At 45.9% G+C, this 27,791-nt stretch overlaps 3 protein-coding genes across 8 annotated transcripts in view; all 3 read left to right on the top strand.

The window, feature by feature from the left end:
• AGO3 (argonaute RISC catalytic component 3) overlaps window positions 1–15,319 on the top strand; it is a 43,344-nt gene extending 28,025 nt beyond the window's left edge. The window contains exons 18-21 of one of the 6 annotated variants that reach the window (XM_037381885.1): window positions 1,176–1,375; window positions 1,999–4,580; window positions 7,380–7,482; window positions 12,544–13,452. In XM_037381885.1, the coding sequence (XP_037237782.1) occupies window positions 1,176–1,375; window positions 1,999–2,107 (309 nt within the window). In that variant the 3' untranslated portion in view covers window positions 2,108–4,580; window positions 7,380–7,482; window positions 12,544–13,452. Of the gene's footprint in view, window positions 1–1,175; window positions 1,376–1,998; window positions 7,483–12,543; window positions 13,453–15,250 lie in introns of those variants that run through there. The other 5 variants (XM_037381887.1, XM_037381889.1, XM_037381886.1 and 2 more) reach the window with 5 other exon arrangements.
• TEKT2 (tektin 2) lies at window positions 15,256–21,442 on the top strand. The gene is made up of 9 exons (XM_037381891.1): window positions 15,256–15,421; window positions 15,782–15,907; window positions 16,536–16,741; window positions 17,300–17,443; window positions 17,988–18,102; window positions 18,492–18,599; window positions 19,040–19,183; window positions 20,002–20,081; window positions 20,674–21,442. Exons 1-9 carry the CDS (start codon window positions 15,266–15,268, stop codon window positions 20,885–20,887), a joined length of 1,293 nt encoding a protein of 430 aa, XP_037237788.1. The 5' UTR covers window positions 15,256–15,265; the 3' UTR covers window positions 20,888–21,442.
• A 328-nt stretch (window positions 21,443–21,770) lies between these two features.
• Window positions 21,771–27,327, top strand: ADPRS (ADP-ribosylserine hydrolase). Its single transcript, XM_037381893.1, has 6 exons — window positions 21,771–22,015; window positions 22,941–23,037; window positions 23,885–24,092; window positions 24,190–24,374; window positions 24,464–24,564; window positions 25,100–27,327. The coding sequence occupies exons 1-6, from the start codon at window positions 21,787–21,789 to the stop codon at window positions 25,390–25,392; spliced, it is 1,113 nt and encodes a 370-aa protein (XP_037237790.1). The 5' UTR covers window positions 21,771–21,786; the 3' UTR covers window positions 25,393–27,327.
• The last annotated feature ends 464 nt before the right edge of the window (window positions 27,328–27,791 follow it).

Raw genomic sequence — 27,791 nt, forward strand, 5'->3', positions numbered from 1 at the left:
GGTGGTCTCTGCTACATCTTTAAACTTGCATTGGTGGCAAGTGATGCTTTTTAAAGTTTATTGTAGAGGTCACTTTATTTTGTGCCTTTGTTATTTCTGAAGGTAAAACTTGCTACTTCTCTGATTTATAGCCACAATGAAACTTGCATTGAATCAAATCTTCAAATGTAAACAGTTTATAAGACTGAAGGCAATGTTTGATTTTATTTTTTTTTTTTTTTTGACTGTATGCAAACTAGTAAGTTACAGGCTGTGGAAATTAAATCCAACAAGGTGGTGGTATTGCCAACAATACAGTGGAGAGTCAACTTAATGACAAAAATTGTATCAGAATGTTTAAAAAATGGAGGGAAATGAACTCTTTACATTTTTATCATTTGAGTCTGACCATATTGTCACATGTTAGAGATTTAAGTGTGGAAAAGTAATTTTGAACTCCTGAATAAAAAACACTGCGATGATTCAAAACTGGAAAAGAAAACATGCCCACCCAACCTAAACAAAATGTTATGACTGGTTTCCAGTTCTCTTAAGAGTTCCCAAGAACCATACTCAGTGGTCAGTACTTGTTCATGATCTGTAAAGGAAGCGTTAAAGTACTGGTGGTGAAAGTGTGTGTCTGGGGGGAATCTTGACATGAGAGTGACATGTAAAAATCTGATTCAGCATAATGCCAAAGAGCAGTGCAACCATTGAACCTGTAGGAAAGATGACATTGTGTGGGAGTAAGGAAGCTCTATAGGTAACCTCCGAAATACTGGAACTGTTTCTGGTGTTTGTACTTCAAGTTAGGGTGCCGAGGAATGCGAAAGAGTTAAAAGCAGCAGTTATTTCTCTGAGAAATGCTTCTCAGTGAGAAACAGTTTTAATTGAAGGTAGTTAAGAGGTAATATAATCATGGTTTAGTCATGTTGAGAGCAGATTTTGATTGTTGAGGGTTATCTAGAAGGCATGTGGGTTTTTTTCCAAGCAGGAATAATTAAAGTAACATAATCATGTAAATTTTAGTAGTCTTATTCATCTCTAAAAACACTTGGGGCTGACATAAGACTGAATTTTCTTTGGCTGCTGTTATGTAGGTGTTCAGACTAGATAGTCTGACCCTTTCTGAACTGAAAAATCTGACTTGATTGTGGAAAAGCCAGATAAGTGAATTGATGTTCCCTTCTTCTTAGGGTACCAGCCGTCCCTCACACTATCATGTTTTGTGGGATGATAACTGTTTTACTGCAGATGAACTTCAGCTGCTGACTTACCAGCTCTGCCACACATATGTGCGCTGTACACGATCAGTTTCTATACCTGCACCAGCGTATTATGCTCACCTGGTAGCATTCAGAGCACGATACCATCTTGTGGACAAAGAACATGACAGGTAAATGAAAATTTGTGCTTAAATTTCTGTCCCCATTGGTCTTTGCTCCATTGGCAGGCATAAAGCCATCTGACTATAGATAATTACTGCTCGTTTTGCAGTTGATTTTTGCTAACTCTGGGACTAGTCTCAAGAGAATCATTCCTGACAGCTGCTGCTCAGTTTCAGACAAGAGTGAGTTGGTGGATTCTGCTGAGTAACACTCAAATTAAAAGAATTAGGTTTAATAATAAAGTATTCTGTTATAAATTTGACGTGGTCTGAGGGAATTGAGCCACACTTTTACTTTCTTGCTTTAGAATTAGTCATGAATGAAGCAAATGTTAAGTGCCTTCTGCTTACCTACCTCTGTTTTGTATGTCAGAAGTATTTCATAACCTTCAGGCCATCAGTATATTTGTAACAGGCTTATTTTTAGATGAACAAACTAAGCGAAGGTAAAGGGATTTGTCAAAAGCCTTGAGGTTGCTGGGTGAATAGACAAGTAGATTTTTCTCAGTATCCAGTTCTATTACTATTGCCCTGTTGCTTTCCTAAACATTGAAGAGATGTGAAGGTGGCTTTTGTGATCCCAATTAATATGATTTAAAGCCCTGCTTGTCTTTTTCTCATTTTTCTTGCAGTGCTGAAGGAAGCCATGTTTCAGGACAAAGCAATGGGAGAGATCCACAGGCCCTCGCGAAGGCTGTACAGATTCACCAAGACACCTTACGCACGATGTACTTCGCTTAAGTCAATAAAATGGGAGCATACTCACTGAAAGGAAGAACTGAAAAATAAGCCACATACAATGTATGTTTCCAGTGGGGTTGGTTTATGGGGTGTGCCTCCGATCATGCTGAAGTTGACGCTGTGCAGGGGCGAGAGGCTAACCCTTAAATTGACACAAGGAAGATTGTTTACTTCATCGAGGAACACAGCACTATTATGCAATATGAAACCAGCCAACTGCTTTTTCGGCGCGGTCTCCTGTAGGAAGCACCGCCATCATTATTATTTTTTTTTTATTATTTCTCGTAGTTTAACCCTCTTATGCCTTTACCTCAAGTTGCTCGGCAGCACAACTATCTTTGCAAAAAAAAAAATTAATAATAAAAAAAATCAATGGTGTAATTAAAAAAAATAGCAAACCACCTTTATACAAACAATCACAATGATTGTTTGGGGGAGGGAAGTGTGCAAAAAAAAAAAAAGTAATTGTTTTACCCCAGTGCGTTGAGGAATCTTTCTCAGTATTGCCATCAAGCATTCGAATGTGAACATATCCAAGTACATTTGAATGTATAGCACTAGCTAGAAAAAATTGAGGGGGGGGGGGGGGGGAGATGTTTTGCACACTAATCCAATAATTTGAACATAATTTAGCCAACTGCTGCCTTTGTGTCTTTCTTCAAAGCTTTGGAGTTCTCTGCTCCAATAGTTCCCTTTTAAAAAGCAAACAAAGAAGCTAGTGGTATTATGTGCAGGCAGTAGTGATCCAAACTCTTTCTTGCTCCCTGGTGAATTTACTAAAGCTGCTGTTTTACCTAGTCCAAAAGTTTCAATTATTTTCTATCTGGCAAGACAAATATGTTGAAGCTTCATATGAGATCAGATGTCCCAAGTTTTATGGGATTACATACAGTAAACACCAGAACTGAAACTTTAGAGCTAAGGTCTTTTTGGGAAAAAAGAAAAATGCTAGTTTACTTGCTGCCTCTCACACCTTAATGTGATTTCATATGTATGTGTTTTTGAAGTTTAGCTTCCTTTTTTTTCTTTTATATTTATTAGAGTAATAATAATGCTTTAATTTAATTATTACAGAACATATGGTCAACATCAACTTTTATTTTTTAGAAATGTAACCATGTTTATTTTTAAAAAAACTGACAACTTGTTTTGCTATCTTTTAGTGCAATAAGCGTTCTAAAGGAAAACTGTGTCCATTGAGCTGTATTAAAGCAGTGTTTGTACCACTAACTGTGGAAGAATGGACACCTCCATGATTTTAAAAGGACAAAGTAAAAGCCTTAATTTTGAAAGGAAAGTTTTATAGTCAGAAGGAATCTTGAATTTTCCTTTTTTAAATCAAAAAATAGCAAAAATGCTTCTAGAATTCTGCAAGCTTTACTTGTCACTGCAGTGTTTTGATTTAACAAAGGAATTGGCCATATTTTTGGCTTTGAAATGTGGAGGATATTTGAATTAAATGGAAAGAGTTTTTTATTAAGATCTAAGTTTTTACATGCTTAGTTAAATCTATTTGACATCAGTAAAGTGTCTGGAATTAATAAAAGTTTTTAGGCTTTTTTCCTCTTTGATAATGACTTTCCTTTTAAAATTAAGTTATTGGTAACTTCATTTCACTCTGCAAATAAAGAGGGCTGGGATAGTTCTAACATGTTAAATCACTGAAATGTGAAAACAAATCAATGGGACTCTTTCATTCCACTTTAAAGGTAAAACAATATTTAAGATGTCAGAGACGAGCATTTATTCAACGAGAGGACTGAGGAGTTTTGCACTTTGTAAACTCGTGAATTGCATTTTTGACTGTTTTTATTTGCACTGGTTCATAGTATATATACTGCAGATCGTTTGTATGGGCATTGCTGTTATCCCAGCCCTTCTGAACTCCACCTGCTCTCCACATGAAAACCAGTGGGTCGGTATAAGTAGCTTATCTCCTGTCATTCTCATGAAATCCGCTGTTTGCCAATATACTGTATTTTGAGCCTAAAATCTGAGCCCGTATTGCTTCAACAGGCATGAATCTCCCCCATTTTTTCTGCCAGAAAACAAAGTACTGTATTTTGTGCATTTGTACATTGTATTGAAATGTTTGTAGTGCTGTTCGCAACACTGTCTCCAAGAGCTTTACTAAACAGTGTATATACATATTTTATCTCCCAACGTCAAGGAAGATAATTTAAAAAGACTAACTTTGCAAAGTTAACATTGCACTGGAAATAGTCGTGACAGTGGGCAGTTGGCTGGTGGCTTTGGGGGTCCTCAGAGAGGAGGTTTGGGGGGTGACCAAGGGGGACTCGGCAGAGTCTCGGGGGTCCTGGGAGCCGTGTGCCTTCGTCAGCTGCACCCGCGGACCCAGGGCGGCCCAGCCACGCTCTTTGACTTCTTAATGCACTTACCTTTCAGCGCCTTCAGATAAACCTGCTGCAGGGAGGTCGGTGTAACGAAATAATTTGAGCACGATGGTTTCGGAGTAAGTCTCTCAAATGTTTTTCTTAGTCGGTGACATGACGATTTTCTCCTAGAAGCGCTCTAGCTAGTAGTTCTGTTTATAAAAGGTTGAGGTTAGGCTTTTTACAGAAGAGTGTTTTAAAAGAGAGATTTTTTTTGTTGTTGTTAAGAAAACTATTTTACAAAGACTTCTTGGGGATTTATGGCGTTTAGATGAAAATTCCTTTTTAAAAAGTCTTTTAACACTCCTTTCAAAGACACTGTATGCTTCTCGTCCTGCCCACGCTCAGTGACTGATTTGAGAAGCTTTTTTGCTCACTCCTTTCACCGAAACATAAATTAAAGAAACTTCATTGGGAAAATGACTTCGATTACTTGTCAAGCTAGCATTTTACCTGGTTTTCATGTGAAGAGTATTTGGAAGTTTTAATCTCTATTCTTGGTTTTGCAAATATCTACGTAAAGTGCCGATACTTATTTTTATTACGATATCAAGTTACTGACGTTGTGAGGGCCACACATTTATGATGCTGTAGCTGCTATATTTATTTAAATGGAGATGGACAATTACTGCACTAAGGAATGAGGAGATAAGCAAGGAATCAAGGTTAGTTAGGTATCTTGGTTTTTTTTTTTTTAAAAAAGAGAATTAATGGTGTGAAATATCAAGTGTAACAAAGGGTGCTGTCATTTTAACTGAGATTAAATAGCCAGATGTTCTTCCTTTGTTTAAGAACATATATATTTTGATGTTTGCAGTTTGGGGGTGGGGGGTCGGGATAAATGGTACCTCATCTGTGGTGGCAGTTTCCAGTATATTTTCAGAGTATATGGATTTCTTTTATTTTTGTACCTGCTCTCCTTTAAAAAAAAATAATAATAATCTCAAATTTTATGTGCTGTTTGGGGAAATCTTGAGTGGCGTACCAGATCCCCCTCTCTTGCTGGGAGCTGTCTGTGTATAGTCCAAAGAGGAATGTGGGCAAAGGCTGATAGTTCTACTTACTTCGCAGGCAGACTGGCCTTGTTTTTATGCCTATCGAGAAAAAAACGGTTCCTGTCTCCTAAGACACTGTACCAGTTGACTGCACCGAGACCTCACTTGTTAAGTACAAGTGCCACTAATTGCTTCTGTGATGGGAGCACGCACAAGGGCCCCAGCGCCGGGCTGGGGCAGGAGCAGCCGTAGGGCATCGGCCACACCAGCCTGCGGCCGCGGTGCTGGTACCTTGCTGAGAGCGGGAGCCACGGCCGGTGGCAACGCTTCTCCTAACCTGGCAGAAAGCCTTGCCAAAACCTGCCATCTGGCAACTAGTAGATCTGGATTTGGGGAGAAGTAGAGTGTTTTATAGTTTGAGACGTTAAAACTTGCAACATCTGCTAACGGAATGACTTAACTTCACTGTAAGTAGGTTGGTTTCTTTTTCCTTTGTAGGGCACTTCAGCTGTGGCCATTTTACTCAGGATCGCTGTATTACTGTTCAATGTGTAATCTGGTTAAACGCATCCAAGAGTTATTTTTCTAGGGTTCATTCTGGCATCCTTTTGGAAGTTTGGCCACAAAAATGGTTTTCGGGAGTAAAATGGGTTTCTGGAAGTTGTCAGTCAAGTTATTTCAAGATGCTATTGGTCCTAAGCTATTTCCACTTCTTCATCTGTGAATTTTTGTCCTATAAAATGCTCACACATAAGATACCAGACAGTCATCTTCATACAAATTCCAGATAAGAATACTGGTTTTCTACTAGTCTTGAAGTCTACTCTGGTGAAATTCCAAGCTCAGTCTACACTTAAAGCTTGAGGCCTTTTTTTTTTGTTGTTATTGTTGTTTATACTTTCTTCATATCTTGTCCTCTTTTGATATTTTCCCCATTTTGTGAACTGAGGGTTTAGAACCTTACTCAAAGCACTTTTTTAACCAAGGAATCAAAAGCTCAGATTATGTATGTTGAAACTATAAATTCCGTTTTCAGAGATCGTTGTTTCTAAATGGCCATCTTCGTCTCCGGTGACGCCAAGCAGATACTCTTTCCCTTTCAGTGCTGTGGAGTTTTGTGGCTGCTACTGGCAGGTTGATTGGATCTAATGAAGAAAAATCCATAGGGATATCAAAAGGAAGGATTCTTTTCTTTTTTACCCAAAGATGGTACTTTAGATTGATACTAGGTGTTAGGATATCATTTTTGTTTGGGCACATGTTTAAATAAAACTTCATGTAGCCAATTCACTTACCATTGGTGTTTTTTTGGTTTTTTTTTGTAAACCTGAATAGAGTGGTTAGAGCTTGAGCTAATTGATGCTTTCCGCTAGTAGAAGATTTTGTACTTTCAGTAGTGGAGGTATGAACAAGATGGGTACAGGATCCTATGTTTTACCTCCCTAGCAGAGTCTCAAGAATCCTGATCTCTGTGACACTAAAACAAAACCAAATTGTTGTCCCTGAGTAGGCGAAGGTGCATATGGAGGGGAAGGAATCATAAGGGAGAGGCCTGCGAGGGAAAATACTGAAGCATCAGTTTTACAGAAATAAGGGTGTTGATGGAGACTCCATCCACTTTCCATCCCGCGTGCCCTGGCCTTTTCAGATCTTGTCAGAGGTACCCCCTCACCTGACACGGGTAGTTACACTAGGGTCCTTTTGAAACAAAGCAGTTCCGCTGTTTAAAGTTTGGAGTGATTTTTATTTTTTTTTAAGCAAGACAGTCCTCAGAAAGTGCCTTTTTAGAAGATGGTGCTGTAGATTTTTATTTTCCAGTTGTACGTGGCTGAAAATTTAAGATAAATTATTGAAAAATGCCAAGTGTTTGATGGTATCTTTCAGGTACTTTCAAGCATCAGCTTCTCTGAGTCAGGACCAAGAATAACCAGGAAGGTGTTTTCATTGGGAGGGAGAGGCATTGAGGAGCGATCACCAAATTCAGCTGGTAGGCTAGAATCGGTTTTGATTTAGTCAATGCAATTTACCTCTTCACATTGAGGGGGGTGTGGGGGTGTTGGGGGGTGGGTATAGGAGGAGCAACAGCATGGGACTCGGGGGGGATGTGGTTAGTGCCGAAAGGGAATCCGTAGCTCCTGAAGGATGTTGTCTCTTAGATGTAGCAAGCTCCCAAAGGTGAAGTAGACAAACCGAAAGCTGTCTGAAGACTTAGGAGATGGTTAGTCCTGCTGTGAGCAGACCTCATGTGGCTTGTGTTGTTTGAAGGAGCGATGTGCGTGTATCGACGGGACTTCTGATTCCTAGCTCTAGGAGTTTTGGTACTCTGAGTGGGAGCGGCTTGGTGGGGTGGGTGATGCTGCCCTACTCGGGGGGGGGGGGGTGGGGGGGGTGGGGGTGGAAGAGGGTGTGGGTCCATAGTGAGTTTGGTGAGCATTCCTCCCGTCAGGAAAAGCTGTAGACTAGACTATTAAAACACTGCACCTCAGTAACCTTGTAATGCTGCATAAAGTAATAATAATAGCAAAGTTCTGCTTTGATTACACTGTAATGTGCTTGCACATGCCTGCAAAAAATACACACTTTTCATTTTTGTAATGGTCTTAATAGCAGTTATCAGACTTTTCTTTTATGATGAACCTTGTCCTTTATTGTGGTGTTTCTGTATATTTATTGGTAATCTGTGTGCAGCTCATAGGTCTGTGTGTGGTCTGTATGTTGCTTTTAACACTTCTTTTTAGGTGGGAGAAGTTTCTGAATGATTTGTTTCTCTTCTCCAAAGTCAGCTTAACCAGTCGTGTTTGAGAGGAGACTGAATAAAACAGCTTGATAGACAAGACTACTTTTAATTGGTACCTTGTTTCTTTAAAACTAACATGATTTTGTGTTCATTTTATTACTGTTCATACAGTATTGGGCATTTAAGATGTAGAATAACTCGATGTCAGGACATTTTTGAATGTCAGGACATTTTTGAATATCAGGAGCTTAAGCGCAAAACTCCCACTTCAATTGCGAGTGGTATCTTTGCAGGAATATGTTCATGTCTGGACTTTTTCTAGGAGTAAAGCAGAGCTTTTTGACTTTTTGATTTGATTAATTTGGACGTGATCAGAATATTTAGGGTACACAGTCCCAGAGCGGGGCAGTGACCCTCTTTGGAGTTGCCCACACCTCTTTGTTGAAAGGGACGCTGTCAGATTAACGCGCAATAGAGCACTCCTGCTTACGCTACCCACAGACTCTGAATCAAGTATCTTTTTGCTGTGTAGATTTCTTCTGATTCCAGTTAGAGAAAGGAACTGGTGTTTCTTGTAGTCTGTTACCGACTTTGTCTTATTACAGTGCCCAATGCCACTTTGTTGGTATTTAAGCTTGCAATGATGTTAACTTATTTTATATTCCCGGTTTCTTAATGTTACTAGGCTAGGATTTAGAAAGCATTTTTTCACTCTAAATTCTGAGCCAAAACTGTGTCTTTCTCTCCCTTTTAGTAGTAGGCATTTTCATCTTAGACTAAAAAGGGCCAAAAATCTTGCGCCATCAGCTTGTTTGCAGCAATACTCTCCATCTCTTCCCTTGCCTGTCAACTGGTTTATTTTCTGTCTACATTTAGTTAATACTGAAGCTGTTGAGATTTAGAAGGAATTTGCTGTCTCTTCTTTTTGTCAGAAAAAATGAAATGGAGTTGCATCTGATGGTGCTGGTTTCTGCTGGGCACAGATTTCTTTCTAGAAGTCTTGCCTTGGTGATGATCAACTATAGCACACATGGGTTTAGTTGCAGTAGAGATGTTCTGTATGTTTCTGTTGCTTTCATTGGAGGGTGCATGATCTTTTAAAGTATCCAGTTCAAATACATAAGCTAATAAACCACTGAAAACGTAGACGCTATTAAAATACTTTAAAAAAAATTTAAAAAAACCACAAAACAAAAAACCAAACAAAAAAAAAAAAACCAAACAAAGAAACCAACAAACCAAACCAAAAAAACCCCAACCCAACAGTCTAGTGCACATGGATAGTTTTAATTCATCCTTCTTCCTGGCAAAGTTTGAGACTGAGGGTTTGCTGTAATTGATGCTACTCATAGTGAACCGTGCTGGGATTAATCCTAAAACTGAACTGACCTGGCTATATGTTTTATGAAGAGGAGAAGTGATAGTGGTGACTGTGCTATTAAACCAATAGTAGAAAGCTCTAGAAAATGCAAGGAGGAAACTTGTCCTTATAATGAAAAAGCTGAGTATACTGAAAAAAATCTCAAGCTGCTAGAGAAACCTGTATGTTTGCATCCACAGTTGACCCAAAAAGGCCCCACATGACTACTTCAAAAACTACTACATGAGGGGAAAAGCATTTTCCTGTATTTTAAGAGTGCCTGTTCACCTCCTAAAAGGACCGTGCTGAGAAGCAGGTGGCAGTGCCTGTAACAGCTGTATAGTTAAACCAAACTGTGTGTTTTGTATCTAAACCTTGAAGCTACCTTACTTGGTTTGAAATAGATACAAGTTCCAGTAGATCGGTGCTATTTGAAACAACGGAGCCAAGGGGTTTTGTGAGCAATATCTGACCCCTCCGTAAAACGTAGATGCTCTGGTAGATGTCTGGTTGCAATTTTCACGCGGTTCGCACTGAAGTGTGCCTGGCTACCAAGGAAAACAGCAGCAGGCAGTTGTAGAGTTAATTTTGCTGTAGCACTACAGTTGCTCTGCTCTTCCTCAGCTCTTACCTACCTCCCTGTTTCCTCCACAGGATCACTCACCCTCCACTGCCTATATAGAATTAGCAATGTTGAGGACGCTGTAGCTGTGTGGAAGGTGAATCAGCTCTGGACGCGAAGGGCAGTGGTAGTGTGATGGTGGTGAAAGCAACTGCCTGTAGAAATAAAGGACTGGGTAGGAGTTGGGTGGATGGCAGGTAAGCTGTGGTCAGCTTGAGCCCTTCAGGGAAGCTGATGGGAATGTCAAACATTAGCTTAGGTGTCTTGAACTGTTTGTGTTGGACTTGAACTCATTGAGAGCAAGCATGTGCCTTTTTCTGATCAAGAACAGAGCTGGAAAAACTTGTGTTTGCATTGGTAGTATGGATAGTATTTTTCTTGACCTGCTTTAAAGCTTGAAGTCCTTGGTCAGACTGGAGTTGGTTTTGTGTTGAACTACTTTAAAGTGAGCCCTGAATTACTTGTGAATGGGAACTACCCAGAGAGGAGAAGCTTTTAAAATAAGTCGTTTCTGGAGAGTGATGTCATCAAATAAACATACTTCCTGGTAGACTTGCAATTTTTTAAATAAGATTTAACCTTGATATGTTTCTCTGTGTAAGGAGAATCATTAATTCTGCCCTTATTTGGATGTTGCCTGTCCAGTGATGTCTTCACTGTGCTCCTGCAGGTTTCCATACATTCCATTGCTTCTTCCCCCTACCCCGTTTGGTGGCTGTAAGGACACGAGGAAAGTTGTCCAGGAGCAGTGCAGAGGTCTGATTAGGTAGGAATGTGGAGGTGGGGATTAAACATCACAGGATTCTTCAAGAACCAGTTTGCCAGCAGCTGAGGGTCGTGATGTCTGCCAACAAAATCGTATGGTCTCTTGGGTTTGGAGAGTTAGCCAAGTGTGGTACAAGGGGAGAGAAGATCCCCCATCCTCTGATATCGAGATACTAGTAGAGGGAAGGCTGTTGTAGACTGTGTGCTGCAATAAAGTTAGGCACCTGTGTCCTTAGATGCTAGTTTGTACTTAAAGCTGCTAAAAAAGTGGATTTTCAGTCTGAAACGGAAGAGCTTCTTCAAATAAATTATATTTGATGCAGTTTTGAGATATTGATGAGCTATCCAGCCAGGAACTGTGGTATCAACGCTGGCTCTGAAATGGGTGCCCTCTCTGACCTTGGGTAAACGATTCTGCCTCATTTTTCACCCTGTCTAGAAAATGTTTATGATGATTCACATCGCCTTACAAGAGCTGGCTGTTAGGTGTTCTGAGGATGAACCACATTGTGGAAGTGCTAACTTCTTGATACAGACCTCTGTGCACCTTCTTGCAAATTTTCATCTTTGATTGACAGTTCTGTTTGGAGTCAGTCTCTGACGTGAGCCCGTGCTCTTTACTTGCATCTCATCGCAGCTCTGCCTGAGGAAGGCTGTTGGGATTGATCCCATGTTGTTTACCTGTTGCTTTCTTTTAAGATAATCCATTTGTTGCAAAACAGACTGTCAGAGGGCGAGTTCATTTAAATGGAAGTTGTTTGGGTTTTTTTTATTGCTGAGAATGATATGTCTTTCAAACACATTTGGCAGTTGGAAACTTAATACTTACTGTAATACTATCTAGCAACACAGAAAAATATGACTGTATGTTGAGTTTAGGGCTGCACTAGCCTATAAATCACAAGTCCACAACCATTTAAGTACAGGTGTGCAAAACTTAGCTGTTAAATACTACTAATAAACTTTCATTATGCTTACACTTGCAAATCTCTTAAATATATTCAAAACCAGTTTCTTTGATAGAAAATCCATGCCTTGCCAGTTAGTGTTCACTCAGGCATAATAGCAAAGTAATACCTACTGGAGCAATGCTAGATTTAAAGAATCTCTTGGAAGTTTTTGAACCTGATGGTGTGCCAGCAAAGTGGAAACTTGACTAGGGCTCTTTCAGTGGTTCGGGAAATTGAATGCCAAAAAACCTCGGTGAGAGGAAGACTGCTGGAAATGACGTTTGTCTTCTGATTTCTGGCAACTTTGCAGTGAAGAATGGCTTCTTTTGGGTACTTGGGTTTTGTACATCGCTTTCCTCCAGTGGCTATAGTTTTTAGTTTTCTTTGGACTTGATTTCTGTTTTTCAGCGAGATGTTCTCATTTCTGCATCTTCAGTGTTGAATCTAGCCTTGAGACAGCTTAGCCTTGTTTTCCTGTAGAAAAACCTGCTTCTAGAAAGTTGCATTTTGTGTCTGTTTTTGCAGGCAGTTTTGAAAAGCTAGCCTCAGCACAGCAATAGAGTTGGCAGAACAAGGTTTTGGTCTGAAATACTGATTTATTTTTTTTTTTACAGGCTTGTTGCCCAGCCCCTACTGCCACCACCAGCAACACTGGTGTACAGATCCTGCGTTTCGCAGGTTGGGTGACACACTTTGGGCTCACAGGGTACAGATCCTCCTGTCTGTTATATTCTTGTTTCTTCCCTTGGTGTAAGCAGTTAAGCTTCCCCAGGTAGCCAGTTGGTGGATGAATAGTGTTGTTGCTTGTGGTGGGGAAAAACTAGGCTGTTTACGTGGCCTTGGAGGTGTCTGATCATAAATAAGACCATTGTTTATCAGCAGGTATTACTTTAAAGCTTTTATGGTAATTGGTAGCATTTGGTTATGAGCCAATATGGGTATTAAAGTATCTTCAGGAGAAGGTGGCTCAGGTGGCATGGTGTGTGCCATAAACCTTGCTAGTGATCAAGCTGTATTTGTTTAAGAGACTGCTGGAAGCAATGTCGTGCATATAAATTTTGCATATTTAATACCATATGTTTAAAATTGATACAATAAAATATTGTGCTGTTTCAGGATTCCTTTTCAGAATAAAATTCTACTAAACCAGTCCAGTGGATTGAGATTCCCTTCAATGTGTATGTCTTGCTCTTTCTCAGACGCTGGTAACTGCTCCCCTCTTGTTTCGGTGTTACCGTTCCCACTGCGAAGGTAACTGGGGGGGAGGGTGGTGTGTGTGTGGTTAAAGCAAAAGGGATTTGTAGAGCTGTGACTTGAGACATTGCACAAATAGATTGTAGACGGATGGCAAATGAACTGGTAAAAAGCCTTTATTTTTACTTAACCATCTTGACCATGTGTGCCTATTTGTATTGCGGATGTGGGCTGCAACCATGCGGGTGGGAGGGAAACCATGTGTCGTGTGTGTTTGAGATGTACTTGCTAAGCAGAAGCGGTGTCCTCTGCCCTTTTTCCCCTTTCCAGAAAAAAAATTGTTCTTGCCAAAATTTTCTACCTGTTGCAAGAGTTGCTTTCTTTCCGCACAGTAAAATGTCAACTTCTCACTGTTCATTCCCTCTCGTAGGCATCTGTAACCTCTGTACGATGTATAGTACACACAGCAGTCACCAGATCTCTGCTGGCTTTAGATACCATCAAGTTGGGTGTATTGTAAACGAACCATATTCATTTGAAAAAATAAATCTTTTTTTTTTTGAAATGCATACGTGATACTTTATTTTTTTTTATAGATATACGTCTGTGTATACACTTGCATCATCTTAATTTAGTCCCAAAGCCTTGCGGGCAGGAGTGGATGGAGATGGAGGTGCTGATCTGGCGGCGTCTGGAGGAGAGGCCACACTTTTGCTATTTATTATTATTTTTAAGGACTTGGTGCTCACGGGGGTTTGAACCCTCCTGGCCTGTGGGAGCGTGGGTCTTGGCGGGTGCCGGTGCAGCGCTGCACGGGCTGACTCCCTGCCAGCTTGTGGGTGGCCTTCTCAGTTTGTTTTTTTTTAATAATTAATAATAGTAACTGGTTTTGTTCGCGGTGTGCCGGCGGCTGTAACGGCGACGGCCGGGCCGGGCCAGGGGAGGCCGCAGCCGCCATCGCTGCCTAGCAACGGGCCGCGTGCCGCGCAACGCCCCGCGGCGCCACCGGCCCCGAGGCGCGGCGAGGGGGGCCGGGACCGGGGCCGGCCCCGAGGCGCGGCGAGGGGGGCCGGGACCGGGCCGGCCCCGAGGCGCGGCGAGGGGGGCCGGGACCGGGCCGGCCCCGAGGCGCGGCGAGGGGGACCGGGAACCGGGGCCGGGGCCGGCCCCGAGGCGCGGTGAGGGGGACCGGGACCGGGCCGGCCCCGAGGCGCGGTGAGGGGGGCCGGGACCGGGCCGGCCCCGAGGCGCGGTGAGGGGAGGGAGCTGGGAGCAGGGTTGGCCCCGAGGGAGCAGCAGGGCCCCGGCACAAAGGAGCTGAGGCATGCTGCTCAGGGCTGCCTGTGCCCAGCCAGGGTGAGGGCCCCTTCCCTGGACCCCCCTTCTCCCTGCGTGTTGGGCCCCTGTGCCCTGCGGCCCTTTGTGCCTTCTGTCTGGCTCTGCAGCCCCAAGTCCTGCCTGCAGCGCTTCCTTTAGGTGTGCCCTGGCTTCTCTTCCCCCTTGGGCTTCAGTACAGATGGCTGTGCTCGAGGAGGACTGGGAGACAGGCATGGGGTATACTGGAGCCAGGGAGTTTGTCTGCCCCAGAACTCCACCTGCCTGTGGGTGTTTGGGGACCTGCAGTCTCCTCAGGAGCTGCTCTGATCCTGTTGAGTCATCTCTGCAATTCCTGCCAGTTCTGCAGGGATGTGCTGGGTAGCAAGGAAGATGGCTGCAAACTGTACTGGTCCTGCAAAGCCTTCAAGTCCCCTGGGACTGCAACCCTGGGCTGAGCTTACACAGCTGTAACAAAAGCAGAATCAGTAACGTGATCAGCCGTTTTGTCTAAGTTCAATAAATACTATGTGGGAGATGGTGCTGTGAGCAGCTCCTTGTCTCTCTGCAAATAGCATTGTTCTCCAGCTAGAGACAGGTGGACAGGGCTTTCCTCCTGGCCTGGGGGCAGAGGGTGGCTCTGATCACCTGCTCATGTGCTTCCCCTGTTGTGCGGACATGTCTGCATTAGGCGAGATGCCAGGTTACAGCTTGCTGCTGCTTTTCTCTTGAAGAGCTTTCCGGTTTGTGGATGCATCTGCATTTTTGGTCTATTTCTATGAATAAACACAAAAATCTTCTGTTCCCTTTTAGTCACCTGTTAGCAAAATGGCCACGCTGAGTGTAAAGCCAGGACAGCGGTTCACTTTGCTAGACTGGCACACCAACTCCCATCTCATCTCAGCTGATGCTGAACGCCAGCGTTCTGCTTCCCACCAAGTCCGGCAGGAAGCCCGAGCTCTCCGCAATGAAATCAACAACCAGGTGGGTCTTCTGTGGTGGGTTGGCTGCTCCCAGGTTTGTATGGGAGAGTGTCTAGACTTCGGTGTATGGATGAGGGAATAGGAGAAGGCTTTACCCCTACAGAACCTGCTAAATATGTAAATTTACCTCTTGTAAACCCATGAGCAATGATGCATGGGTACTGTCGTGAAATCCCTGGGCGTGATTCTCACACCCGTTGCAACTTGTGGTGTTTTCTGTGCTCTCCGTTGGTATAGATGACCATTAGACCAAATGGCAGTCCTGTGAGGGGTCAGTCAGTCCTGAAAATGGTGAAGAGCTTCAGCAAGATTCACAATGGCAATTTAAAAAAGAGTAATGGTGTTTTTCCTCTAATTCCAGGCTAAATGGGATGAGCATGACAACCAAACCCGCCTGGCTGAACGTATCAGCAGCGTGAACAGATGGAAAGAGACCCTGGACAAAAGCCTTGCAGATATAGATGCAGAAATCGATGCCTTAGCCAAAGTACGTTGGGAGGACAGATGGCTGGAAATCAACTTACACTCTCAACATAGGATGTTAAATAATTGAGGCTTGTCTTCTGCAATGGGCAAGCCCATATGGAATTCAAGGGGGGCTTATCACAGATATACTGAGATCTGTACCTGATGAAATGACTTCCTGGAAAACAAACCACTGTGTTCTTCGCTAAGCCAAGCCATTTTATGGAGCTCTGCATTGCATGCTTATGTTTGGGTTTTAGGATGTTTTTTGTTGTTTCGGGGTGTGTGTGTGTTTTCTTGAAGCTCTGAAGGATAATGAGAAATATGTGAACACCATAATCCAAAACGGTTTGATTTTAAATAGAGAATAGCAGTGGGATCTCTGATTCTTTTAGTTCTAGATGCAAAGGCTGCTGCTCCTGGAGTCACTAGGCCCCAGCAAGGTGCGATTCCCAATGCAAATAGCAGATGTAGGGGACTAATGTGTTTAGCTCTCATAATTTTCATTCCAAACTTGCTAAAAGGTTTCAGAACTGCAAAGACAGCCACTGCGAAGCCCTCCTAATGAGGGTGTCGGTAGTTTCCCCTTCCTTTCTTCCTCTCATCCCTGAAAGAGACTCCCCACACACCCAGCTGGCTGCTTCTTCCAGGTGAAGGAAGCAGCAGAACGTGCCCTCCAGGCAAAGAACTTGCCTTTGGATGTTTCCATTGAGTGCCTGACACTCCGTGAGAGCCGTCGTGCCATCGATGTGGTGAGGGACCCTGTGGAGGAGGAGCTGCAAAAGGAGGTGAAGGTGATAGACAAAGCCAAGAGAGAACTGCAGCAGAGAGTGAATGAAGCCTTCCAACAGCTCTGGTGAGGCAAATGACAAAGCTGTTGACTGGCCTCTGCCCTCCTTGCTTGGCCCCAGCAGTTTAATGTGCCTCTGATGCCACATTGAGATGGGCAAGGAGGCCGGGAACCAGTGACCCACTCAGGGGAGCCTTTGCTGATTATTGCCAAGGTCTGTGGGGTCTGGGGGTTTGTAGGGGAGAGCATGTCAAGGGAGACTTCATAAGCATCCTCGGAAAATTTTGGCCCAGATAGGTATCTTGTGCCACACGCCTTGGTTCATGAATCGGTGACCTGGAGGTGTTAAAGCTTCTGGGCCCTCATCTTTTGTGGGTCACTACCCTGCTGCGGGAGGGTGGGCGGCTCAGTTCACCAGTGCGATGCCAGAGCAGAGCACAGGGGAGCCAGGCAGGCAGTAAAGCAGGCATGCTTCTTTATGACGTTGGGCCTGGCTCACTGGGAGTGCAGGACCTCATAACTCATTTTGAAAAGGTGACTGATGTGGTGTTGAAAGCTTTGGAAATTGTGAGCTGCCTGTCTCCTCTGCGTCCTTGCTGCTGACTCCAACCCTGCTTTCTGCAGCCTCTTACAGGAAGCTCGCCAGCAGCTGAGTTCTGACCACCGGCGCAAGATGGAAGCACTGGAAATAGATCGCATGTGCTTATCGCTTAGTGTAAACTCCCCCAACATCTCCTTCAAGGTCAACCCAACACGGGTCCCGGATGGGTAAGGAAAGAGCCTGCCTTTATGTGGCCAAATCCGTGCTGGTGCTTGTAAGAGCCCTGGGATGCTTTTTTCCTTCCATGCTGTATGGGTGCAGCTTTGGAGAGAGCTCAGAACAGGAGCTGGCTTCTGGGATTTGTTGTGGCTCTTTGAATTATGAAGCCACAGACTTTTGGCAGTTATCTAAATTATCACCACAAAAATAGAGAAGCTAACTGCCCTGCCTCCCCTGTGCTTGGCTGTAGGTGACACTCAGTAAGTAGTGTGGTATCGGCCTTTGGCACAGCTTACGGGAGAGTTGCTGCGCATTTTCACATGCTTGGCATTTCATAGCACGGTTTGGATGTGTCCCCAGCTTGAGCAGATGTGGGCTCGGTGCAGGAGCCACGGGGTAGCAATCTCCAGCTGGTGCAGCAAGATCAGACAGGGTGTGACCTCCTGAATTGTTTTGTACTGCACAAAGCCTTCTTGGCCTGCAGCAGGTGGTTCCTTTTGAACTGCCTTGCAAACACTCAACTTATTTTCATAACTGCTGATTTGTTCATAGATCAACTGCACTTGATGAGTGGGAACAGAATAGCCGATGCAACAAGGAGCGTGCTGAGGCAGAAATGAAAGCCTCAACTGAGCTCCGGGAAGCCACAGTGCTTGCCATTGCGCAGGTAAAGGAGTCCCTTGGCTGTGAATCGCTGGCACAGAAATTCTGGATCCAGTGTGGGAGAATGGGCTGGCATGTGGTGTGTGCAGGGGAAGGGAGCCTTTGGAAAGACAGCATTGGCCCACGGGCCGCTCTGAGAGCAGCTGCCCTCCTGGTTTAAAAGAGGAGCCTGATCGTGCTGCAAGAGTCTGCAGCCATCTCGGCAACCAGGAAGACACATAACTGGCTACCGTTCCCTGCCTTTTGGCTACAGGGGGCTGCGTGACCTGCACACGCGTGGCAGCTGCCAGAACCCGGCTGGTTTTGTTCATAGGCTTGTCCCAACCTCAGAGGCAGCAGCTGGGAGGGAGATACCTTCTAGATGTATGTGACTGGAGCCTGTTCTCTGTTCAGACAAACAACGAGCTGGAGGCTCAGCGTGTAGCTACGGAGTTTGCCTTGCGCAAGAGGATTAGAGACCTGGAAAGCGCCTGTGATGAACTGAAATGGCAGGAGCAGAATGTAATGTTGCTTCTTTGGTTATTGATCACAACCTTGGGTGGGAATTGAATCCAAAAGGCTGTTTGCTGTCTGGAAAGCTACTTGGCCTGAGCCTGGTTTCCACATGAGAGCTGTGAAGCGGCACACGTATGATCCCTGCAACATCCTACCTCCTTCTGCTATCACAGTTGCTGCTCTGGCATTTCTCAGCAGCAGGACCAGGTTTTGGCCTTTTTATTTCAGCCCTGGTCTCAACCGCTGTGGCCATAAAACACCAGCAGCACCATACCTGATCTGTGTGAAAAGCCTGATCTGTGAGCAAAGGGGTTCAGTACTCGGAAGCCCACCAGCCCTTGTTTAAAATCCTTTCCCAGCACACTAAAACCCCAAGATGCATGGGGAGGGCTGTTTTCCAGTCTGTATCCCTGGATGTTCCTTGTAATACGTGTCTTTATCCTTAGACCTTGGAGGAAATTGCTGAGATGGAGGAGGACATCCGACATTTGGAGGAAGATCTTCGGAGGAAAATGCAAGATCTGAAAGTGGCACACACCCGCCTGGAGACCCGCACGTGTCGGCCCACTATGGAGCTCTGTTGGGATCAGGTACCCACCCCGCCTGGCACGCTTCCTGCTGGGAGGAACTGGGGAGAATTGACCAGTGGGTCTGAAAAACGTGGATCATTTTGGAGAAAACTACAGAGGGGTTGAGCAATGGATCCTACAGTCACCTAGCGAAGCAAGGAATTACTGTTGTAGCTGGGCTAGAAAGGTGCCCTGGTTTTGGCTGGGATAGAGTTAATTTTCTTCTCAGTAGCTGGTACAGTGCTGTGTGTTGGACTTAGTATGAAAATAATGTTGATAATACACTGATGTTTTAGTTGTTGCTAAGTCGTGCTTACTCTAAATCAAGGAGTTTTCAGTTCTCTGTGCTCTGCCAGCGAGCAGGTGCACAAGAAGCCAGGAGGGAGCCGAGCCAGAACAGCTGACCCAAATAGCCAAGGGGATATTCCATACCATAGAGCATCACACCCAGTATAGGAACTGGGTGAGGGGGTGTTGGCGGGGGGCTGCTGGTGGCTGTGTGGGAACTGGCTGGGCATCGGTTAGCAAGGGGTGACCAATTGTGCTCAAACATCGCTTGAATTTTTCCCTTGGGTTTTATTCCTCTCGCTTTGTTACAATTGTTGTTTTTAATAGTTGAAATAAAATATAATAATTTGTTCTTATCTCAACCCATGAGTTTTACCTGTTTTCCAGTTCTCCTCCCCATCCTGCTGGGGCCAGGGGGGGAGTGAGCAAGCAGCTGCGTGGGACTTAGTTGCCAGCTGGGCTTAAACCACGACAAAGGGGACCTGTGGTGTTTGTGCACCGCCACTTCAGCCCTGTTAACTGCTGTCGCCTTCTCCCTCCCCACCTCGCAGGCACAGAACGGGCTGACGGCCGCAGTCCACCAGCTGGAGGGAACGATCCGTGCGCTCAGGCAGAAGCTAGCAGAGGCATGGTAAGTCTCCTGTGTTCTGAGGCAGAGCAGCAGCCCCACGTTGCCCGTGTGAGGGACGTGGCGGTGTGCAGTCCTGGAGCTGGCACACTTCCAGAAGCTGCGTTTTGGAGTTCGAGTCTGTTCAGATCAGGAGTGGAAACAAGTCTCTGGGCTTGGTGGGCAGCTGGACCAGGCAGCGGGGTCCAGCGAGGCACGAGAGGGCTGTGTGGTGGGAGGGCGAATGGGGTTCCCACAGTCCCTGCTTGATTCAGACTTCAGCTGGGCACAGAGAGTTTTGAAAAAGGAGGGGTGGGGAAAGGGGTGAAAAGTAAAGGAAGAAATAAAGTGCTGCTCTGGGCTGGTGTGGGCGCACATCCCGAGGCACACATCTCTGTGCTGCACTCCAGGAGCAGCATGCGGGCTCGCTATTCACAGACCCAAAGAATGCTGCTGCTGGGCACCAAGAAACACCTGATGCATTCGTTCTTTGTACAAAGGCAAATGCTGCACAGATATTTCTGCTGCCAGAAAGTGGGAAGTTGGGGGTTTCCTGTCCAACTTGGAAGTGAATGCTGTGTTGAACCCAACTCCTCTCGCTTCTGCTTGTTCCCAGGGATGCCTTGGACGCTCTTTACAGACAACTTCACCGCATTCAGACAGATAGCGGCTACAAAGCCAGTTCCCTGGTGCTGGACAACAAGTGCATGGACAGCCGGAGAAAGCTCGTGGTCCCTGCTGAGAAATTAGTGCCAGAGGTCAACACATTTAACCGGACTGCAAACCACGCGCTCTCCCCGCTGAACACCGGGCAGCTGGACTTGGCTTAGCGCACCGGGGAGTGTTGTGCAACCAGCCAGGCTGAAGAGAAAGCTACCAGTGACTCAGATCTGTAGCAAGGAAAGCGGACATCTGTGTCCTGTTAGGCTAATGTAATTCTCCTCCCTCCTCCTCCTTTGTTATGTAACTGTCTGTCCCCTCGTATGATGTTTATAGCCTCTTTGCACTCCACAGAGCGTTATAAACAATAAAGAGTCTGTCCCCAAGAGCAGTTGTCATCTGACAACGTTGGAAGTGTTTTCCTGGTGATTGAAGCCATCTGGGTTCTTTTAGCGTTTTTTAAGTCTTTTTAAAGCGTGAGGCAGCGCTCTGAAAAGGGACTGTGTAACGGTGGCAGCGGGCCAGGTCTGCTCGGTGAGGGTACCGACTCCGATCCCCTCGCCTTAACGATTCCGGTTTGGCTTGGGATTTCCCCTGGCCTGCTAGCCCTGCGGAGCTAACGCCGCTACAAAAGCAAGGGCTGGAGTCCGTTCTCTGGCTCTTGGAGCCCTGGATTTATTCAAATCGAATTGCAGTGCTTGCATTCTGCCGGTTTTATTGTTTCTATTCCAGGCACGCTCCCAACGCCCTGCGCGCTCTTCCCGGGGAAGATTGTGGCCGTGCCAACCTGCCCTGTGCCGCCAGGACCTGCTCTTCATCCCTCAGGTGGGAGGTGATGCTCAGTAACTGCGCGCGGTGTAAAGCAGCCTGGATGTGCCTCTAGGCTCTCGGATTAAATTTCGATAATGAGGAATGTTAATTGGGAAATAAGGCGGCTGGCTCCTAATTGCATCTCCCGGGCAGCCGCCGCCGCTCTCCTCCGGGCCGCCAGGGGGCGCTGGCCGCGGCCAGCCGCGGCCAGCGCCCCCTGGCGGCCCGGAGGAGAGCGGCGGCGGCTGCCCGGGAGAAGATGGCGGCGGTGGCGGGTTCGGGCTCAGGCCCGGGGCGGCCGGTGGCGCGGCCTCGGCCAGGACCCTCCCGGTTCCGCGGTTGTTTAGCCGGGGCGTTGTTGGGTGACTGCCTAGGCGCCGTCTTCGAAGGTAGAAGCGTCGTGAAGCTGCCCGACCTCCTCCGCTTCCTCCGAGGCCTGGAACCGGCGCCCGGGCCGCCCGAGGAACCGGCCGGCAGCGCCCGCAGAGGTGGGCGGGAAACCCCAGGAGCGGGACGGCGGGGGTCGGGCCTCCCGGAGCACATCCCCCTTCCCCGTACCCACCGCCCCGGGCCCGGCTCCCAGCACCCCACAGATTAGAGCCCAGCACCCCCCTGACCTCCCCAGGATCAGGCTTTGTGCTGCTGCCCCTCACCTCAGCGCAGGGCACCCCCCTGGGACACCCCTAGCAGCCCCCAGCCCTGCTCTGAGCCCCCCACCCAGGTGAGGGTGACCTTGCTGAAGCGGTGTCCAGCTTCTGGCTCCCCCAGGGCCGTTCCTGGGGTGCTGTGCCCGTGGCTGCTGTGGAGGGACCTGTGGTTTGCTGTGCTCAGCCTGTGCCGCTCATGCTGGAGCGAAGCCAGGGTGTTGCAGTGCAGGGGTGTCGGCACGGAGCGGCTGTACCAAAAGATAAGGAATAGAGGAAGAGAAGCCCAAGAATGATTATTTAACTCTTAGCAATTGATGATGGATTCACTTTGGGGTTCCAAGCTGTGCAGCAAGCCCTGTAAACCCTTCCAGCAGAACCCTAAAGGCACACGATTCACTTGCAGTCTTGTCCAGAAACATGACTGTGCTTTCTCTTCTCTGCTCATCAGCGTATGCTGTAAACTCCTTGAGAAAGAGATTTGTCTTGCTTGTCTGTATGTGCCTCTGGTTATCAAACGCTTTCGCTTGGCTCTTCTTAATCTTGAAATGCATTCTGCCTCATGCGTGCTGTGGATGCATCTCTCTTGCTCAATGTCTTACTCTGATGACTGTGGCTAGTGACAAGTGCTGGGGAACTTCGTTCATGTTTGAACTCCAGCTATACAGATAATTAGGCCTTGGAGAGCAGGGAAGTGCTGACGGTGGAGAAGGACAGGAGGGGAGTTTGTTCATGAATGGTCACATTATGTTTTGACTTTCTGTTTTAGAAACACTTTCGTACACAGATGACACAGCCATGAGCAGGTCAGTGGTGCAGTCCCTGCTAGCCAAGCAAGAGTTTGATGAAGTTGATATGGCAAAGAGGTAAGGACAGCAGCCAGCTTCAGAGGCCAGAGTGTTGACCTTTACTAGTGAAAGCAAAACTTCCTTAAGATTAAGCAATCACTGTGATTTTCAGTGAAAAGGGGACAGGGGCAAGGGAAAATCGTTGTTAATTTGTGGAGGCAAAAAATTAGAAAAGTGAGGGTCAATCCTGTAATTTATTGTGTGTTTTGCACTGTTCTGGAACATGCAGCAGTGCTAGTTTTAGCGTGAGTTCAGAGTTTGCTTAGAAATGAAGCAGGATGGGACATGCTGTATCACAGCCATGTAGGTATATTCACCTCTGTGGAAGAGGGTGCTTAGAAATTTTGGAAGCGTTTCCTTTCATGTTTATTTGTTGCTATTTATGTTTGTACTTCTCTTAATTTAGTTAGTGAATATTAGTGAAGTCAGCTTCAGTTTGTTTATGATCCTTTTCCCTTTTGAATCCACAGCCCTGGTAGCATTTGGTTCCACTTAAGGGAGGACATTTATTTGTTTATAAAACTCTTCCATTGAACTCGAACAAAAGACTTTCCTTGTGGTTATGACCCACGGAAATGTTTCCAGTTTGCTTCTATTTCAAGGCAAAGTTGAGAGGGAAACAAGTGGGTTGTGAAAGGTGATGTTTATACACCCTTTCCTCCTTTTGCACCAATTTTTGGGACTCAGAATTTTTTCCCTGCAGAACTGAATCACTTGAACCCTGACTGTCACTGAATTACCTGTGTGTTATTAATTCATTTTATCAAGTGGCTTTATACAACCTTTTTACAAACTTGAGTAACAGACCAAATATCCCCTCTATTTTTTCTCACCTGTGTAACTGCTGCTCTCTTGTCCGTGCCAGGTTTGCTGAGGAGTACAAGAAGGAACCCAACAGGGGCTATGGGATGGCTGTTGTCAATGTCTTCAAGAAGCTCCTGAGCCCCAAGTGCAATGATGTGTTTGAACCAGCAAGAACCCAGTTTAACGGGAAAGGCTCCTATGGCAATGGCGGTGCCATGAGGGTGGCAGGCATCTCGCTCGTGTATTCTGATGTCCAGGATGTTAAGAAGGTACCGTTCTTGGCTCCTCTGGGGAGTCCCTGCTGTCAGTCCAGTCTCACTGTGATCTCTCAGGTAGGTTTGCTAATGGTGTGTTTTTCATTCGCAGTTTGCGAAGCTGAGTGCTGAGTTAACCCATTCCAACTCCCTGGGCTACAACGGGGCCATCCTGCAGGCCCTGGCCGTGCATCTCGCCCTGCAGGGAGAGCTCAGCAAGGAGACCTTCCTGGAGCAGCTCATTAGCCACATGGAAGATGTAGAGGCAGATGATAAGTCTCTTACTGACGCTCGAGCGTAAGTAGCCATGAGGAGCGCTACCTGCCTTGTACAGTTTGGTCTGGCTCTTCGCATTCTCTTTCCTTCATTGTGCTTTTTGTTTCCAGGCTGGGATTTGAGGATTTACCATTTTCAAGGCGTCTAAAGAAAATAAAGGAATTTTTGGAGCTCAGCAGTGTTCCTAAAGCAGATGTATTGTTTGAATTAGGTAGGTACCTTTCTTAGTACAAGTATTAGGAAAGAGCTGGACACGGGACTAGCTCAGCAAGTCTGGTTGATGTGTCCTCCTTCAGGCTGCCACTTTGGCTTCTGCTGTCTGTCAGGCACAGAATGTGCTGGAAAGGCTGCCTGTGCTCACCAGTCAGCAGTTCTCTGAGTCTTGACTCAGTTACGCCCTCTCTGTATTGGTGGGGAAAAAAATGTCTTGCTAAGAAAAACTTACCATGCATATTCTGAGATCTCTTAATGGCTCTCAGATCTTCATGTTGGATGGGAATGGGTAGATGTGTGTTGCCAGACTGTACTGGTGTAGCTGGGAGTTGGTCTCTATGATGTGAGTAGTGCTGGGGGAACTGTGGGGAGACTTCTGAGATGCAAACCTTTGCACCTTGTCATGCTAAAATCAGCAATACCGGTATTGAGAGTATCTGGCAATAGGAAGTTGCAGTTAGAAGGGAGAAGGTACATCTGCAGGAAGGAAGACGCAGGTGTTCTGCACTGAAGGTGATTGGTTTCGTTAACAGGCAATGGCATTGCTGCTTTGCGGTCTGTCCCTACTGCAATTTACTCTTTCTTGCGCTGTATGGAAGCCGACCCAGACATTCCTGATCACTACAGCAACCTGCAGAGAACCATCATCTACTGTATCTCTCTGGGTGGAGACACAGATACCATTGCTACCATGGCAGGAGCCATTGCAGGGGCTTATTATGGGGAGGAACAGATTCCCGCAAGCTGGGAGCAGAGCTGTGAAGCTTTTCAAGAGACACAGAAGCTGGCAAATAGCTTGTATGAACTCTACTGCCAGCGGCTCTGAGCTCCAAGGGGAGTGTCTTTTCTGAAGGCGAAGCAGGTGGACACCTCTGCTTTTCTGGTCAGAAATCTGGTGGTGGATCCGCGCCACTGCAGACACCGGTGAGCCTCCGCCTGGGTAGGACGCCTGCTGCTGTGAGTTGAGAGCTGGAAGTACAAGCTGGTTTGGAAGAGAGGGGACATACCCTTCAGTTACGGTTCACCTGGGAAGTGGCTGCATGTGGCACCTTGGACAGTGGGTGCATCTCCTCTGAAGTGTACAGGAGCATCTAGTTTTCCATAAGATTTCTGCTTTTTGCTTTGTCTGCCATTACGCCATTCTGTCATTACAGTTACTAGGTGGGTGTGTGAATCCACTGACTTTCTCGCTGTTGTCCTCTACTACTGTGTGCTGCAACCTTTGTTTCGGTTGTTAGTGCCTGTCCCGCAGTGGCTTTGTTAGGCTGCACACCCCTCGTAAACACCAGTTCACACTCGGCTGACCAGCTAAGGGATGTAAATGGGCATCATCAGAGAGGCACATCCCTGGAGAGCCTGCAGGATGTCCAGCATGGTGGCATGGGTCACCACCTGCGCGGTGGAGTGTGGAGGGTGCACCTCCCAGCGGGGTTTGCTTCCTTACAGGCAGAACGGGAGGTGCCAGAGACGGGAGAAGGGGTTTCTTTGCATTGCTAGTAACTGCATTTTTGTTCAGCTTTTTTGCAATTGTGAGAAATACCTGTGGTCACGCAGACAGAATTCCGGTTGGCTCACTGTAACTGCTGGAAGAAGGTGTGACTGCTGCTCCTTTGGTGTGCCTTGCTCTGCCATCCACCTGGCACCGTCCTGATCTATTGCATCTTGTGTTCTCTTACACAGCTGGCTTTCACGCTGCTGCCACTACTCTAAGCTATTCCTTTGTTCCTGGTCTGTGCATCCTGCGTTTTTAATGCTGCCCTATGTATGCCCAGAGCGCTGAGCGAGACTGGTGTTTAAATCTGGGTGGACATAGCTGTGAAACCAAGGATTGAATTCCTGATTCTGCTGCAGTCAGTGACAAAAATGACTCCACCAGGAAGTAGGAGTTACTTCTCACAGTTTTAAAACTCTGTACTTGGTAAGAATCATCAGAAAATAAAGGGATAGGTAGGTTAATTGGGGGAGAATTTATCGAACTTTAAAAGAATTTGTGCATTTGAAGCTGGTACTTGTGGCCAAGGACATTCTAGCAAAGCTGTGTTGTTCCAGAGTTTCACATCTAAAACCTTTGCCCAGTGGAGCTGGTGAAAAAAAGCATGTAACAGCTTGGGTATGGCATGCCTAAAAAGGATTGGAAGCTTGAAATAATTGAAACAAAAAGAAAAAGGCAAGCAGTCATCATATGGAAACGCTTATAAATTTGAATGTGACAATGTAATTCTCTATTATTTCTCCAGTATTTCTTGTGACACTGGGAAGTGACTGTTCTGCTGAAGTGGAGCTCACTCCCGTTTGGTATCAGCACATGGTTGTTGTGTGTGTCAGGCTGCGTGCACGTGTGGAAAATCTGGCTGCCACAGGTCCTTCCAGTTTTCCTGTAGTCTACTTCCTTCGAGTGCCGGTCTTCTGTGTGATGTTTTAATGGGTTTTCCTTGTATAAATGAATTCTTGTCCTGAGAACATGAGGAATTTTGGTCTATTGTGTATTTATGTCTTGTGCTGCCGATCTGAGATGTAAAGTGTCAGGTTTTTCACATCATTCTGCCAGAGGTGTGAACATATTCATGGAACTATTTAAAAGAAGATATTTTTTCTTTTAAAGCATCTTTATAATTTTAAATCTTTGAAACTTGTGAAGAGCAGAAGAGCTCCCGTTTGAAAAATACAGCTCATTTTAGGCCAGAATTTAAATGTGTACTAAAACATTTAGCTCTGACTTCCGTGGAAAGAAATAAAATGACTTGGTTATCTTTGTTAATTAGCTACTGCTCCTGTGTTTTCATTCAAGCCATGAAGTTGTGCTTCCATACTCAATGACAAAGGGAGCTGTACGAAAACCTCTGGGCTATTTCTCCCCACCCCAATGCTTCACGTCTAAGACTCAACCTGAAACTACTTTGTTACGGCTTCTTAAAATCATTCTGTAGGAAGCAGAACAAAAGTAGTTTGGTGCTGGTTGGAGACATCTTGCATGTGGCCGAGGCTCCTGCTTCATTTGGGGTGAGTTTTAGTACTGGACATCTGCTGTAAAAACTACTTTCAGGTGGCTGCTCTTGCCCATGAGCCGTAAGGGGAGCTGAGTTCGTAACCCCCCGGGAGTGAGCGAGTGTGAACAGCAGGGCGAGTGGGAAGCGTCGACACTGTGCGTCGCAGGGAGGTTTGCTGGAGAGGCCCTTTTCCTCTGCAGGCTGTGTCCGCCGCAAGGAGCGGCGCATGCAGGGCGTT

The sequence above is a fragment of the Falco rusticolus genome, chromosome 3, assembly GCF_015220075.1.
Source record: "Falco rusticolus isolate bFalRus1 chromosome 3, bFalRus1.pri, whole genome shotgun sequence".
NCBI lineage: Eukaryota > Metazoa > Chordata > Aves > Falconiformes > Falconidae > Falco > Falco rusticolus.